At 47.2% G+C, this 14,816-nt stretch overlaps 2 protein-coding genes across 2 annotated transcripts; one reads left to right on the top strand and one right to left on the bottom strand.

Moving 5' to 3' along the window:
* Window positions 1-41: 41 nt before the first annotated feature.
* Window positions 42-3,805, top strand: pus10 (pseudouridine synthase 10). The gene is made up of 18 exons (XM_058074419.1): window positions 42-358; window positions 652-798; window positions 876-1,091; window positions 1,174-1,260; window positions 1,329-1,363; window positions 1,424-1,538; window positions 1,618-1,679; window positions 1,787-1,832; window positions 1,903-1,967; window positions 2,035-2,120; window positions 2,186-2,311; window positions 2,388-2,444; window positions 2,501-2,577; window positions 2,646-2,701; window positions 2,765-2,882; window positions 2,956-3,098; window positions 3,475-3,574; window positions 3,651-3,805. Exons 2-18 carry the CDS (start codon window positions 673-675, stop codon window positions 3,708-3,710), a joined length of 1,575 nt encoding a protein of 524 aa, XP_057930402.1. The 5' UTR covers window positions 42-358; window positions 652-672; the 3' UTR covers window positions 3,711-3,805.
* Window positions 3,806-4,445: 640 nt separating this feature from the next.
* Window positions 4,446-14,250, bottom strand: akt3b (v-akt murine thymoma viral oncogene homolog 3b). Its single transcript, XM_058074432.1, has 14 exons — window positions 13,964-14,250; window positions 10,914-11,288; window positions 10,676-10,801; window positions 10,465-10,576; window positions 8,938-9,082; window positions 8,738-8,869; window positions 8,605-8,670; window positions 8,455-8,523; window positions 8,144-8,266; window positions 7,914-8,042; window positions 7,622-7,836; window positions 7,279-7,366; window positions 6,328-6,430; window positions 4,446-6,255 (listed from the first exon to the last, which is right to left on the bottom strand). Exons 2-14 carry the CDS (start codon window positions 10,957-10,959, stop codon window positions 6,170-6,172), a joined length of 1,440 nt encoding a protein of 479 aa, XP_057930415.1. The 5' UTR covers window positions 10,960-11,288; window positions 13,964-14,250; the 3' UTR covers window positions 4,446-6,169.
* Window positions 14,251-14,816: the final 566 nt, after the last annotated feature.

Raw genomic sequence — 14,816 nt, 5'->3', positions numbered from 1 at the left:
AGAGCACCTGAGTTATAGAACATTTTTTTTAAAACACACACGAAAACATGTATTTTATGTTTGATCTTATTAAAACACATATATATTAAACAATTGCTACATTTTATATCATATTTATCTTTTAGAGAGACACAGTAGCTCTGAATTTAAAGCAAGATGTTGTGGTTTGATTAACTTTGCCTGCTCGATGTGAAAACGCAAGGAATATGGTTTGGATTGGAATGTTAGCAAACAACTTTACTTAGTATTTTTTTTGTGAATGTCCTACCGGATAAGTGTATTATTTGTTCACTTTCCTCGTTGTTCACCGTCCATTTTGGCAAACTTTGCTGGGGATTTGTAGTCGTAAACCGTCAATGTGAGTTAGCTATGGTGTAGCCGTACGTGCTTTCAGATAATAATAGACATAAACACATACAGAAACATAAAGCTAATAAGCTAGCAGTCCAGTATGCCTTGTCTGCGACATATGTACTTTTGGTGACCATATGACAAAAATGAATTATGGTTTATTCGTTGCATTCAATGGAGGTACGAGAATGACGTAGTATGTACACTGAAAGTACTATTTTAACTCTGCTAGTCAGCCTCCTTAAAGTGCTTCAAGTACCACTAGTACTACTAATGATGATTACTGTACTCGTGTTGTAGACTGCAGTGCACGGTGAAGCGATGCTGCCTCTGAAGGACAAGGACAAGGTCATCATTAAGAAGATGCTGGCGGCCGGCTGCTGCGCTCGCTGCGTGCTCAGATTCTGCTGCATCGGCGTCCAGGCTCCCTACAAGCAACCCTGCCAGGTACGTACCTGCAACAGGTGATTAAAAGTCACCCTGATCCTGGTCCTGATCCATTGTGTGCCGTTGCTCTCCCACAGGAAACACTCAGGCAACTTCAAGCTTTTATCAACAACACAGAAGATAAAAGTAATGAATCAACAGCAATGGAGGAAAACAACAATTCCCACAATGCCGCATTGTCGGAAGAACCAGCTTGTAAAAGAGCGAAAGTGGAAGTTACGGAGGAGGCAGACGTGTGTGTGCTGTGTTTGGGCGTCCTGCAGCACCTGTGTGATGTCACCCAGGCCACCAGCGTGAGACCATCTCCAAAAAAACTGTGTGAAAGACTGTAAAAAAAACTACAAACATGGAGTCCTGCTTGTTGTGTTGATGCAGATTGCAGATGCAGTGAAGAAGCAAGGCTACGAATTGGACACTTTGGTTCTGTCCATTTCTCTTCCTGCTCAGTTGTGTGTGCGTGAGGTGAGCGTGTGCATGCGTGTTTTATTTTGAAATTTAATTTTTATGTATTCCTTTGTTCAACTGTGCAGCATTCCTGTTGGCTGCACGTGAAAGAACAAGTGAGGTAAGGACGCGCACGTCACAAACGTAAACATGAATGAACATGTGACATGTGACCCGTCAGAGCCAAGTGCGGCTTACTGTCCAAGGATGACGTCATCCAGGTGAAAGAGGCCTTCAAGTGGGTCATGCAGGACTTGCTTGGCAAAGAGCTGGGGGGTGTTGCCGTGGTAACTAAGGTGGGTGAAGTCTGGTGTCCGTATTCGGTAACAACATTTCCAGCTTAACTTGGCTGAGTTTTTGTTGTTTCGTGGTCAGAGTGCGTTGGAGGTCAGCGTGGGTTTCAGTCACTCAGAAACAGACACGGACTGCCACTTCCTGTGAGTTCGCCATTGAGTTCACCGTCGTCATGGTGATACGCTGTGTAGCTCTGCTGATCTTCGTCATACTCATTAAAATTTTAATTTTATATAATTTTTTTTTCCAGTGCGGCAACCTGTCCAGACTGCTTCAAACCCACCAAGAACAAGCAGGTGAAGACAAACGATCGATATTTTCAAAGTAAAAGCGTACAGTGTTGATTTAAACGCTGTGTCTGTGCAGTCCGTGTTCACCAGGATGGCGGTGGTCAAAGCGCTGGAGAAGATAGCAGACGCCAAATTCCTTACGTGAGTCTTGTCAAGTTTCCAAATCGAGGTTTGAATCGGAAAGAAAATCTTGAAACTTTCTTCTCAGACACTCACCGTGTCCGCCATCAAGGCCGAGTAGCATCTGCACGCCTCAGGACGTCCAGTGTGTCCACGTGTCCGTCTTTGTGGCAGGTACGGTTTTCGGAATGTGCCTGGAGGTTCAGCTGTAATGTCGTGTCCCATGTGGCGTCCCTCAGGGCGGTACAACAAGTTCTGTCGCAGTCTGCCGCAGACGCCGTGGCTCATCGACGGCGAGCGCAGGATGGAGTCGTCGGTGGAGGAGCTGATCGCCGCGCCCGTACTCGCCGCCTTCAGAGCGGACGGTGAAATTTCACTACAAGCGAAGTCTTTGCCGGGAGAACTTTCACTCAATGATCCTGGTTTTGGTTTTGGTTTTAGGATTTAATTTCTCCTCGTCGGGAAGGGAAGATGTGGACGTGCGAACACTGGGAAACGGTACAAGTCCTGCTGAGGAGTTTCTGTGATGCCATGATCACTTTGTCCACTTCCAGGTCGTCCCTTCGCTGTGGAGCTGCTGAACCCTCACAGGAGCCGACTGAGCCCAGACCACATGAAGAAAGTACAGGAGGTAGCGTTCCAGTCTGGTCCACTCGTGTCGTTATGTCGTCATGGTGACAAAGAGGACATGTTTTTCAGAGCATCAATGCGTCTTCTGAGAAGATCCGTGTGCGAGATCTTCAGATGGTCAGCAGGTATGAGGAAGGTCTTCCTCGGTGTTGGACTCGGTGTTGGACTCATGTCATGTGTGGCCGTAGAGACGCCATGAGTCGGATGAAGGAGGGCGAGGAGGAGAAGACCAAGTCATACAGAGCACTGGTGTGGACACGCAAGTCCATCCGACCAGATGACATAATCTTCATGGATGACATTAAGGTTTCTGATTGGTGACAAACGTGAAGACCGTTGCGTGTTCCATCACGTAACCTCTCATCCTTTATTTTGCCAGGATCTGTCGCTGGACCAGAAGACCCCTCTAAGGGTCCTGCACCGCCGCACGCTGGCGGTTCGACAGCGAGTCATCCACAGCATGAGCACCCGCTTCCTGGACGCGCATCACTTCCACCTGAGCCTGAAGACGCAGGCTGGCACGTATCCTGACTCCGCCTCCTTGTCGTTGGTGTAGACCATGGGTGGGTAAAATTGCGGCTCACGAGCCACATCAAGCATCTTAATCTTAATATTTTTGTTGCAGCTGGACTACCCAGCATGCCTTGCGGGCATTTGAGAATAACAGTTTTAAGTTACGTGTTGTGTTTAGCCTGGAGTTGTTAGTCGCTGATTTACATGAAGCATTGCTGTGAAATTTTTCGTTTTGTTGCACCGTGAGGAAGTATGTTGACCACCTATACATAGACGGCCCCTGCTCCTATTTATTTGAACCCAATGTGGCCCGCGAGTCCAAAGGTTTGCCCACTGCCCGGTCTAGACCGTGTACAAGTTGCCTCCTCAACGCCGCCCTGAACAGATACATCAAGGAGTTCGTCCACGGAGACTTCGGACGCACGAAACCCAACCTGTGTCAGCTCCTCAAGACGGACACGGACATCTTGGAATTGGACGTGGAGGTCAGACGCTTGCACAACACTTTGCCTTTTTTTGTCCGTAGGCAACTTCACAAATGTCTTCTGGTTTCTTACTCAGTCTGTGGACGTGGACTGGCCTCCAGCCCTGCCAGACGGAAGGCAGACCACATCGACATAGTCCACATGGGTCCAACTGCCTTGAGTTTTTGTTTAAGAAGTCCTCAGTTTAATGCAAAATAAAATATCTCCATGGCAACATGGAACACAATAAAATCATCTTTCATTGATAAAATGACCCAGCACCGGGGTCGCCTGTTTAAGGTTTTAGGGGCGGGGCTAGATGTTGGGGTGTGGATGTTTTCTCAGAAGCCTGTACATACACTTACATTTTTTTTCCCCCACGCAAACCTGTCAAAACCGGAGTTTGAGATATTAAACACAATATGCAGACCTCACAGCTAGGAGACCAGGGTTCAATTCCACCCTCGGCCATCTCTGTGTGGAGTTTGCATGTTCTCTCCGTGCATGCGTGGATTTTCTCCGGGTACTCCGGTTTCCTCCCACATTCCAAAAACATGCTAGGTTAATTATCCACTCCAAATTGTCCATAGGTATGAATGTGAGTGTGAATGGTTGTTTGTCTATATGTGCCCTGTGATTGGCTGGCCAGGGGTGGACCCTGCCTTTCGCCTGAAAACAGCTGGGATAGGCTCCAGCACCCCCACACGACCCTCGTGAGGAAAAGCGGTAGAAAATGAATGAATGAATGCCGAAGTGGGACATGAACATGCAATACACCAATGTAGCCATGAGGGGGCGCAAAAAACACGCAACTCCTACCGGATGTCCTCACTTGCACAGGAAGCAATCAAATAAAAGCTGAAATTGGAAGAGAATTAAGACTCGATAGAGCAGAAACCCTTAAATGTATTTGTTTTAATTTAATTGAAAATAAATACTAGCACAGCAAAGGATCTTGCCCTAATCTTTTTTGTAAGAAAACAAACAAGCAAACAATCCAGAACAGAACAAAAAAAAAAAAAACAGAATAAAAAGAGACTTCAGTTAATGCATCCATCATCATCCTCCAGCCTCTTTTTTTTTTTCCAGCTCAACAAGGTACGCGTTAACACTGCCTAAAAAGGAGGAAGAGAAGAAGAACAGGGGGTGGAGCCAGCAAGGACGATGGGATAAGAACCTAATCTGTGGAAACCAGCAAAAAAAAAAAAAAAAAAAGTCTCTGCTTTTTAAGATTTCCGTTTCATTTTCCTTACAGTGAACAAAGAAAGGTGACGGTGCGTGACGCTCACACGAGCGGGAACCATGGCAACAGAGGAAGGAGAGAGGGAGGGGCTTGACGTCTGTCTCCACGGCAACAGCCTCTGTTGGACGACGCCGAGTAGAAAACGATGCCACGAAGGTCTGAAAGTCTTTTTTGAGCGCACACATGGAATTTCAACGTAGATATTCCCGTCGCGGAGACCCCCGCACCCCCCTCACACACAAAATGACAGCGTATTGCATAAATATGTACACAAGACTCCTCAGTGCGTCTCCTGGCGTGTTTGGAAGCGTTGTTACAGTCCATGTTCATACTGGGAATGATTTACATCCAAAACAGTCACTTTCCCTAAGAGGCAACGAAAACGACAAACTTAACCCATCGGCAAGCCGTGAAGCGACACTACATTTCCACTCTGCGCCACAAGAGGGCGACACATGCAACTTTCCATTTCTTTCCCCCTGACATGCTCTGAATTGCCCACACTTTAGCGTAGCCGTCAATCAAATCCAATCAAACAGTGCTCTCGCTTGCTGACCGAGTGCATTCATGTCAGTCACGACCGTGGAAAAGCGACGACTTCAGAGGAAGTGTGTGTGTGTGTGTGTGAGACGTACACGAGGCCAACAGACATCCGGCAAGGAAACGAGGATGAGGACGATGCTGTGGCAGTTTTGTTTTTCCGCGCCTTCTGGCAGTGTGTGTGTCGCGTTCCGAAACGACAAGAAGAGGTCGACAAGTCAGAACGCCGCGACAATGACAGGGAATGTTTTTGGGAATGCCATGGCAACCGGATGAGAAAGAAAGGTTTTTTTTTTCCTTTGGGTGAGCCACAAGCCATGCACGGATTCTTAACAAAGCCCACCCCGATGACCCCCCCGCCCCCCCACCCCCCTACCACCCAATCTGGAAAGCAGAAAAAGACTAAAGTGGCGACCCTGTGACCCTGTGGCGATGATAGGAAACGTCTTCACACGTAAGGCAACATTTTTTTGGTCGTTTGTTCCCCAAAAGCGGCTCTTCCAAAAGCAAGTGCAAAAGAAAAAAAAGGACGGTCACGACAAACAGGAAGTGGACGTGAACGTAATACTGACTGACGGAGAGAAAAATAAATATGAGAAACATTGCCTTCCGCAGAAAAATGTCGCAGACTCATCTTTAGTGTGGACGCACGCCCACTGTGCAAAAACCTCTTTTAAAGTCCCCAAAAAGACATCAAAGAGGAGAGACTGGTATTTGTTTTTCCTAAAATGGCTACGTGTTTTCCTCAAAATGGCCGCCAACTGGGGACGACGCTGGGTGAGGTGGGGTTAGGGAGGTGTGTGTATGTGTGTGTGTGTGTGTAGGGGTTGCGTTCACTCCCGCCCGCTGGCCGAGTAGGAGAACTGCGGGAAATGAGGCCTTCGCTCGTTGTCGGCCGCGTCCATGCCGTCTTCGTCATCTGGAAAAACACACAGCGTTGGCCGTCAGAAACGGGAAAAGCGACAGCACGTTGTTGTAGCGGCGGGCTCACATTTTTCCGGCGGAGTGATGGTGATGGTCTGTGCGGTGAACTCCTCGTCAAAGTAGCGCGTGTCCGTCTCTGACGACACCTGCGGTTGGAAGGGCGGGACCATCTGGAAGAGAATGAGGGAATGTTTTAGCGTACAAGGAAATTTTCTACCGCGAGGGGTCGGGCTGGAGCCTATCCCAGCTGTCTTGGGGCGAGAGGCGGGGTACACCCTGGACTGGTGGCCAGCCAATCACAGGGCACATATAGACAAACAACTATTCACACTCACATTCATACCTATGGACAATTTGGAGTCGCTAATTAACCTAGCATGTTTTTTTTGGAATGTGGGAGGAAACCGGAGTACCCGAAGAAAACCCACGCATGCACGGGGAGAACATGCAAACTCCACACAGAGATGGGCGAGGGTGAGAGAAAGACAAAATAAGCAAAAAAAATACCACTTCCACACAAAATAGGAGGATAACTCATTCATTCATTCATTTTCTACCGCTTTTTCCTCACGAGGGGTTGGGCTGGAGCCTAATCCCTAAATCTCGATCGATTTCTGCGCTAACAATGGATCCATCTCGGGCGCAGCGCTATCGATCGCGCAGATCCATCGTTAGCGCGTAATTTTTTTTGGTTGGTTTGTTGTTCTTTGGATGTTTTTCATGTTCAAAATAAAGAAAAAAATAATTCTATGTACTTCAGTTTGATTGACTCTGCTGTGAGCGACTGGCCAATCACAGAGCGACAAGAGTGGCGGCTCATGAGGAAGCTCCATCATCACCTTTACGGAAATGAAATGAAAAGCCGCACTCGTTTCGTTCTCGGGCAGAAACGTATGATCCCTAACGGACAGGCACATCCATAAGAATGACACTGTCCAAATTCCCACCCACACAAGCGTGGCTCCGCCCACATGTTAAGCGAATGACGTTAAGCTAGCAAAGAGAAGCGGCGTCTCACCTTCTTGTCGTAGACGTCCTGCCAGTCGACGGTGCCAAAAAAACTGTGTCGCATGATCTCCTTGGCGTCATCCGGTCCTCCGCCCAGCCTGTCAGTCACAGAAGAAGAGGAGGATGAAGATGAGGCGGCGAGACATGAAAGCATCTCTTGTCAAGGACACAGAAAGTCCACGTGTGACTGTTCTTAAAATAACCGGCTCAGGTGAATGAGTTCGCTCTTTCAAGTCCCGCCCCCCTCTTCAAAGCATCATGACGACGTGTTCTTCTTCATTCTTTGGTGTTTTGTTTAAAAGGATGACATCACTCCCAACACGCTAGCTCCTAGCTAACTCCTACACTCGTACCGCTTGTTGGGGTCCTTGATGAGCAGACCCGATAGCAGCGACTTGGCGTCGGCCGACAGCGTGCGCGGGAACTTAATCTCCTCCATGAGGATGAGCTCAAAGAGCTTTTCGTGGTCCTGGTTGTAGAAGGGCAGGCGACCGCACATCATCTCGTACGTGACCACGCCTAAACCCCACCAGTCCACCGCCCGCCCGTAATCGTTGTCCTCCAGCACCTGCCGGCGGACAACACAGGTGAGGCTCAACGCTCAACTTGGAACGCTCAAGGCGTCTTCCTAAAGTGTGCTCTGACCTCGGGCGCCAAGTACTCCGGCGTTCCGCAGAAGGTCTTCATGGTGGCCGTGTCCGTGATGCCTTCTTTACACAGGCCGAAGTCTGTGATCTTGATGTGTCCGTCTTTGTCCAACATCAGGTTCTCCAGCTGCTCGCCACGACGACAACACCACACGCTTGTAAAAACACGGGCGCCACCATGGGCGCCACCATGGGCGCCACCTGCATGTCCAACAACGTGGGTCCTACCTTGAGGTCACGGTAGACGATCTTTGCGGAATGCAAATAGTCCAAGGCGGAGACGATCTCGGCGCCGTAGAAGCGCGTGCGGTCCTCGGAAAAGACACGTTCTCTTGACAGGTGGAAAAACAACTGCAAGGAAAAATCATCCTTCGATGACAAACGCAAAATTTCATTCATCCATTTTCTAACGCTTATCCTCACGTCTGCATAAAAACAACATTTGACGGCTGCCAATTCGCCCCTCCGCCATTTTTCCTACCACTACTAAACATTCATCCGCATATAAAGACGAAACGGTTGCATTTTCCCGTTCTCACCTCTCCTCCATTGACGTACTCCATGACGAAGCAGAGGCGGTCCTTGGTCTGGAAGGAATACTTGAGGGACTGCATCAAACACAACACAAAGACAGGATGAGCGCCGGTCTCCATCACGGAACTCTACGTACGTGTCCTCGTCGCACTCACAGTCAGGAACGGATGCCGCGTGTTTTTTAGTACCCGGCTTTCTGTCAGCGTGTGAGCGACTTCATCCTGTCACAAAGCAGAAACAACCACGTGAAGAAAAGGGAGAAGAACTCGGAAACTGACTCTTTTCTACCTTGGCTATGATGACTTCCTTCTTGAGGATCTTCATGGCGTAGTAAGTGCCGCTGGCCTTCTCTCGCACCAGAATGACTTTACCAAAAGTTCCTTTGCCCAGAAGCTTCAGATAGTCAAAGTCGTTCATCGTCTGCGCAAGAGAGAGGAGCCAAGGCTTAAAAATAGTCCTTCACATCTAAAAGTGCATCAAAAGAACACCTTTCGTTTGTAGTGGCTGATGGAGGTGTCCATCTCTTCCTCGTTGACGTTCTCAATCTGGGAAGTGGGGCTGCTCAGGATGCCCTCCTCCTCCTGCTTGGCCAGAGACTCCGCCACCATCTGGATGGCCTCCGCCCACTCGTCCCTGCCAAAGCGACAGGAACGTCGAACCAGGACATCACCATCCGTGACAAATGGAGTACTTCAATTCAATTAGCATAAACAAAACGTCATCATGAACGCTATAATGGACCCTGTGGCACATTTCTGATTATGAATGGTTGTCACTTTCCTTATTGGCTGAATATTCACCAAGAAAATGGACAAATAACCTGGAAATACTCGAAAGTTCACATTATGTGTCAATTTCTGCTTATTCGATGTTATGTTTTCACATGGCTATCACTTCAAATGACTCAACCCGTTCTTCCGCTATAGAACCAACACGCCCAAGTAGGGCACCAAAAATCACAAGACAAAATATGGTAATGGTTTAATTTCATTTGAACATGAATCAGATTCCAATTGAGTGCATCCCATAATCAGTTCCCAGTTCCACATGTCCAAAAGGAGTAGGAAGAAGCAAAGCTTGTTATCCTTATTATATCCTCATTATTCTTATCCTTATGCTTATTATCCTTATTATTATTATATAATCCTACCCCTACATCTCGTTACATTTGTTCACTTCCTGCTTTCCTAATATAATGTAATTTTTTTATTTTATTAATTTTTATATTTTTTATTCATTTTTTTAATTTTTTATTTTTTGTCACGTACCCAAGTAGGAGGTGATATGAGCATCCAATGACATAATGGGTACCATAGTAAGTGTCAATATAGTGATATACATATACAGCACATCATGACTGGTTCCTACCCCTCCATCTGGTACTTTTACAATCAGTTGCATTGTTACATTTGTTCACTTCCTGCTTTCCTAATATAGTTTAAGTTTTTTTTTTTTTTTTTTTTTTTACCCCCCGCGACCCTTGTGAGGAAAAAGCGGTAGAAAAAGAATGAATTAATTTTTTTTTTTTTTAAGTCACGTACCGACGTAGGAGGTGATATGAGCATCCAATGCCATAATGGGTACCATAGTAAGTGTCAATATAGTGATATATATAGCACATCATGACTGGACAAACAAATGTTTTTGTTTAACCGAGTCAAAAACTGTGGGGGTATGTTGTGAAATGTATACAGCTGACTGTTTTTCCCGTCAACGTGTTTGCGTCGGCGCTGTCCAGTGGTCCTTTGATAGTTATAAAATGTTGTGATATATAAAAAAGTTATAAATGTAACACTTTATAATAAAAAAAATACCCAATTTTTCCACATTTGCTGTTATTTTGTTTACTTTAAGTCTGCACGTGGCCCCTGCACCACACTTTGGACACCCGTGCATGTTTTGTCAGGAAGGCAGGTTTAAAATACTGTCACACTAATGACTTTATTGACAGGATCCCCCCCCCCCCATAAGTGTAAAAATAAAGCACTGGACACAGGAGCGTGATGAAGGCTGACCTTTCATCGGGCGTGTCCACGTGGAAGGTCCTCTCGATGACGGTGGTCCACTGCAGGCAGCGGATGATGAAGGTGTTTGGTTTGGGACGCTCGGTTTTCATCAGCTGACATTCTGAGTGTAACACACACACACATAAACACATGCGTACGTCACACAGGAAGTCTTTGTATGGAACGCCGTGGCATCACCAACCACGGTTGGTAGCCTTACTTGCTACAGAGAAGTTGTTGAGCGGGTAGGCTAGGTCCGAGTCCTGCGGTTTGTCCTTGTAGCCGATGAAGGAGCCATCCGTCTTCAGCAGGAAGTAACGAGGACGCCAGTTCTTGATGTACTCGCCTGCACAGGAAGGGACAGTAACGCAACCTTGTGTCCATTGGTGAGGTCAGAGGTCACCGATGTCGGACCTTTCGGAATACCATTAGGAATTGTATGAGTAACATTTACCAACCTCGTTTTTGGACCCAGCCTTCCTTGACCACGTTCTGGTCGCTCATGGTGGCGTCTGCGGGTCACAGCTTCTCCCAGGATGATCGGAGGGGTGGGGTGGGGGGGTCGGGAAGGGGGTGGGGCGGGGTTGGGGGGGGGATGATGGAGGTTGGCGTTTGAGATCTGAAGCCGAGTCCGTGCGACCGCTTGACACTCCGGAAAGGCTCCGCCCGCTCCGGCCCGACCTGACCTCTTCAAACGTCTGCTGGAGTCCCCGTCTTTCCACCTGATGCCTCCTTCTCCCTCTCGTTTTGCCTCCTGGTTTCCTTCCCTCTGGCCGTGTCCTCGCTTCTTTCGCTCCTCCTTGTGTGGTCAGACGCCGCGATGGTGACTTAGCCTACAAGGAAACGTCAGTTTCAGTAGGTTTTTCTTCAGCACGTCAACACGCTTCCTTCTTTACTTCCGTCTCCGTGTCTTTTAGGCATTCCATTTCTTTGACCTTCCTCAAGTCTGCCTCCTTTTCCTTGTGTCCTGCTTCCTCATCACCTCCTTCACATTTTCACCTGACATCTTCCTTTCTTCCTCACTTCCTGCTTCTCCCCCAGTGCTAACATTGCACAAATGTGCTACCTACCCCATGCTGACAATATACCGCTGGGCTAGCATGTTGCTAACATAGCGCTAACTCTCTGATAAGATGTTGGCATCGTGGAGCTAAAACTTTGTTTATAAAGTATTATGCCGGCATGTTGCTCAAATGGAAGTGGTGCTAACATCCTGGGAATTCTGTGTGCTAATACTCATGCGAGTGCGGCCATGTGAGTTGTGTTTTAGGAAGTGTGGACCATATGGATCTTAGCGTATATCACTGTATTTTTGGGATGTATCACGATATTAAATTGTAATTCAGACCCGTTATTCTCTTTTTTTGACCCTTTGTATTGAGTTGCGGTCTCCTATAGAGCAGCTACACAAAATAACCAGCACAGAAAACTTTCTAGTTCTTCCAGAAACTACACCTATTCCAGACGTATTTGCTTTTTTGTTTATGATGATGAGTGGAGTAAATACTTCTCTTGATGATAGTATTTCATTCATATTGTGCACAGTATCCACCGCGGCGTGCAGTAATCAACTCGGCTTTTTTCCTTTATCATTTATACATAAATATAAATACAAATATGCATAAAATATATCGGCCACGTCTAGTTTTAGGGAATATCACCAAGAGTTTTAGGATGCCCGCTGACTTTGTTCCTGAAATAAGGATGACAGCCACAACTGCAGGAAGTACCCAGCTCGCTTTCTCGCTAAGCAACACCAAATCACTTGCGGCCTTCAAAATAAGAGCAGTTTATGTATTGTCCAATAGTAGTAATAAAATAAAAGCGTTGTTAAAAATACCGTACATTAATAAAACAATAGATATTGTATCTGCAACTATGTCTTCTTTAGCCATAAGCACAGATATGATGATTTTGCAGCAATGTAAAGTTTGAAAATTATTAGTCCAAATTGTTCAATGATAATAAAATTGCATGAATAAAAAAATTGCAAATTTTTACACAAAAACACCATCTATGATGATAACATTTCTGTAAAAAAAATAAAAAATAAAAAAGTGAAAAGAAAATCAAACAGAATTTAGACAAAATGAATTTTCTATGACCCTACATACCGTATATAGTACAGTACAAGTATTTGCTGATAACATGCTGCTCACACGGAACTGCACATGAGCCGCCAATACCGCGTTTGCGTGTCATGACGTTTTCCAGCGAAGGCGGCGTGGAGATGCAAGCAGCAAAAGCTGAAAAAAACTCATCATCCCAGTCAACATTTTACAGTCATGAACTTCCTTCCGAATTCAGCATCGCCATGGCAACAGACAGATGTGTCCATGGCACACAGACATACTAAATGGTAACGGGGTGGTGGTGGTGGTGGTGGGGGTGTGTGATGCTTCTGGAGGCATCTGAGGCCGACGTGAACTTAAATGGCGAGCCCTTGCTTCATACTATAAACATACTATACATGTGACCTCGCTACCTTTAGCTTTGATTGGAGAAATAACGCCAACATGGCTACTCCGGCGTACATGGAGACGTCTACCAGCAAGTTGCCCTCTAAATAACTGCCAAGTTTAATAAACGCTTTACTGGTCCACACTGAGCCATGTGATCCATGCTAGGCTATGCTAACGTCTCTGAGATGGTGATGATGATGGTGATGATGATGAGCGTTAATTGTCCTCCAGTGGCAGACATTGATCTGCTAGCAGAATACAACAAAAACAATGGCAGACAGGAGCAGCCGGTGTTGATTTCCAGGGGACCCTCACCCCCTGCTTGGCTCTCATTAGGTGGTCGTCATTTGTGTTCCGGGGGTACAAACAAACAAACAATGTATTAAAAGCTTTTGTTTCAAGGGCGTGTGGTGTCATTATTTGTTACATAACAACATCCGCTAGGCGTGCTCCATTTTATTTTATTATATGAAAACGATGAACATCCAACAGAGACTCATTTAAGCACCCAGTGGCCTTTAAAGGCTCAATTCGGTGTTTGAGACGCCTGCTGCAGGAGATGGTGGTGTTGGCCGGGCGCGCCTTTCGAGGCTCGGCCGGAGGATGCTAACTGGAGGAGGGAGGATGCTAGCTGGTGTTAGCCGGCTAGCTGCTAAAGCTAAGTGCCAGTGAGCGTGATGCTGCTTTAATCTCTGCGGTCAAATTGCTACATTTCTGCGGTGTTACCCGCACCGACGTGCCGAGTGAAGGCCGGGGGACAAGACAAAGCGGTGTAGTCCAACACCGAGTCCGGCCCAAGCCATGACTCGCCCTCCCCTCCCCTGAGTAGCTTCAGCATCCCGGTGGCGGCGCCGCATCCATCCCAATGGCCAACAACGAAGCCCGCTAACCGCAGCTAGCTAGCTAGCTAGCGAGCTAGCGAGCTAGTATCCCAGCATCCGCTCTCACCCGCGAAGGAGACCACCGAAGCCGGTGTCTGCTCCCCGTCAGCCGGCCACACAAAGAGCCGGTACTTGTCTCGTGTCACACGGATAAAAACAGCTCACCTGACGGTGGGAGAATGACAGGGATGCCCCCTCCTCCTCCTCCTCCTCGACGGCCACTGGAGCATCCAACGGTCCCTCAGTGGCGACAGCAGCGGGCGTACGGATCCATAGCCACCGCTACCGAGTCCGGACCGTGTGGAAGACGAAGCGAGTGGGGTTCGTGTCCCGGACAGACGGAGAGGAAGCTGACGGACGGACAGACAGAACCCGCTTATGTTCCTCCTCTGTTCCGCCACCAAAAGTCGCTGGGCTGTCACGTGACGTCACGACCAGCCAGATCTGACCGGGAAAGCTGCTGATGCCTTCATAGTCTGTAGGACATGTGTGCTCTCGCCGTACCAGGAAGGGGAGACGTGCTTCTTTCTAAACCCGGGACTACAAAACTTAGTTCCAGTTTACTGACACATGGTAGTTTTTTATAAGATCGTAGGAATATTGATATTTACACAATAAACACGTTCAAAAAACAGTAACACGAAGCCTGATGGGAATTTCGCCCGTATATTTACAATGGTGTATTTAAATACAGATCAGATCAGCATCCGTGTAATTTAATATCATTTATTCACATGATAACTCGCTCTGAATATGTGTAATGGGGTTTTACAGAGTGAACGTGAAGGCAGCACCTCTCTCCTCATGACATCCTGGGCTTTTTGTTGGTCCCTACCTTTTGTTGTCTCCCCTCCCCGCCTCTGTCTTATGTGTCTTATGCGTCTAGAAGTCACTTTACCCGATGCTGCGTTCTCTTCTCTTCTCTTTGCACACGACAAACTTTCCTCATGACGACGTTTGAACCCTGACGTGGTCGCCATGATCAGACTTCATTATTTCATTCATCAGCCTTGCCAAA

Source organism: Doryrhamphus excisus, chromosome 1, assembly GCF_030265055.1.
Source record: "Doryrhamphus excisus isolate RoL2022-K1 chromosome 1, RoL_Dexc_1.0, whole genome shotgun sequence".
Taxonomy (NCBI): Eukaryota; Metazoa; Chordata; class Actinopteri; order Syngnathiformes; family Syngnathidae; genus Doryrhamphus; species Doryrhamphus excisus.
The sequence above is the reverse complement of the archived record's forward strand: the minus strand, read 5'-3'. Positions and strand labels throughout refer to the sequence as shown.

Bases quoted from the DNA above. Each gene is read 5' to 3' on its own strand.
- akt3b (XM_058074432.1), bottom strand. From the start codon at position 10,959: ATGAGCGACCAGAACGTGGTCAAGGAAGGCTGGGTCCAAAAACGAG. The intron at 8,671-8,737 runs GTAGAAAAGAGT...GCTTTGTGACAG, and splicing joins AGGAAGTCATCATAGCCAAG to GATGAAGTCGCTCACACGCT. The intron at 7,837-7,913 runs GTCAGAGCACAC...GTCCGCCGGCAG, and splicing joins CGGAGTACTTGGCGCCCGAG to GTGCTGGAGGACAACGATTA.
- pus10 (XM_058074419.1), top strand. From the start codon at position 673: ATGCTGCCTCTGAAGGACAAGGACAAGGTCATCATTAAGAAGATGCTG. The intron at 1,364-1,423 runs GTAAGGACGCGC...GTGACCCGTCAG, and splicing joins CACGTGAAAGAACAAGTGAG to AGCCAAGTGCGGCTTACTGT. The intron at 1,539-1,617 runs GTGGGTGAAGTC...TTTCGTGGTCAG, and splicing joins GTGTTGCCGTGGTAACTAAG to AGTGCGTTGGAGGTCAGCGT.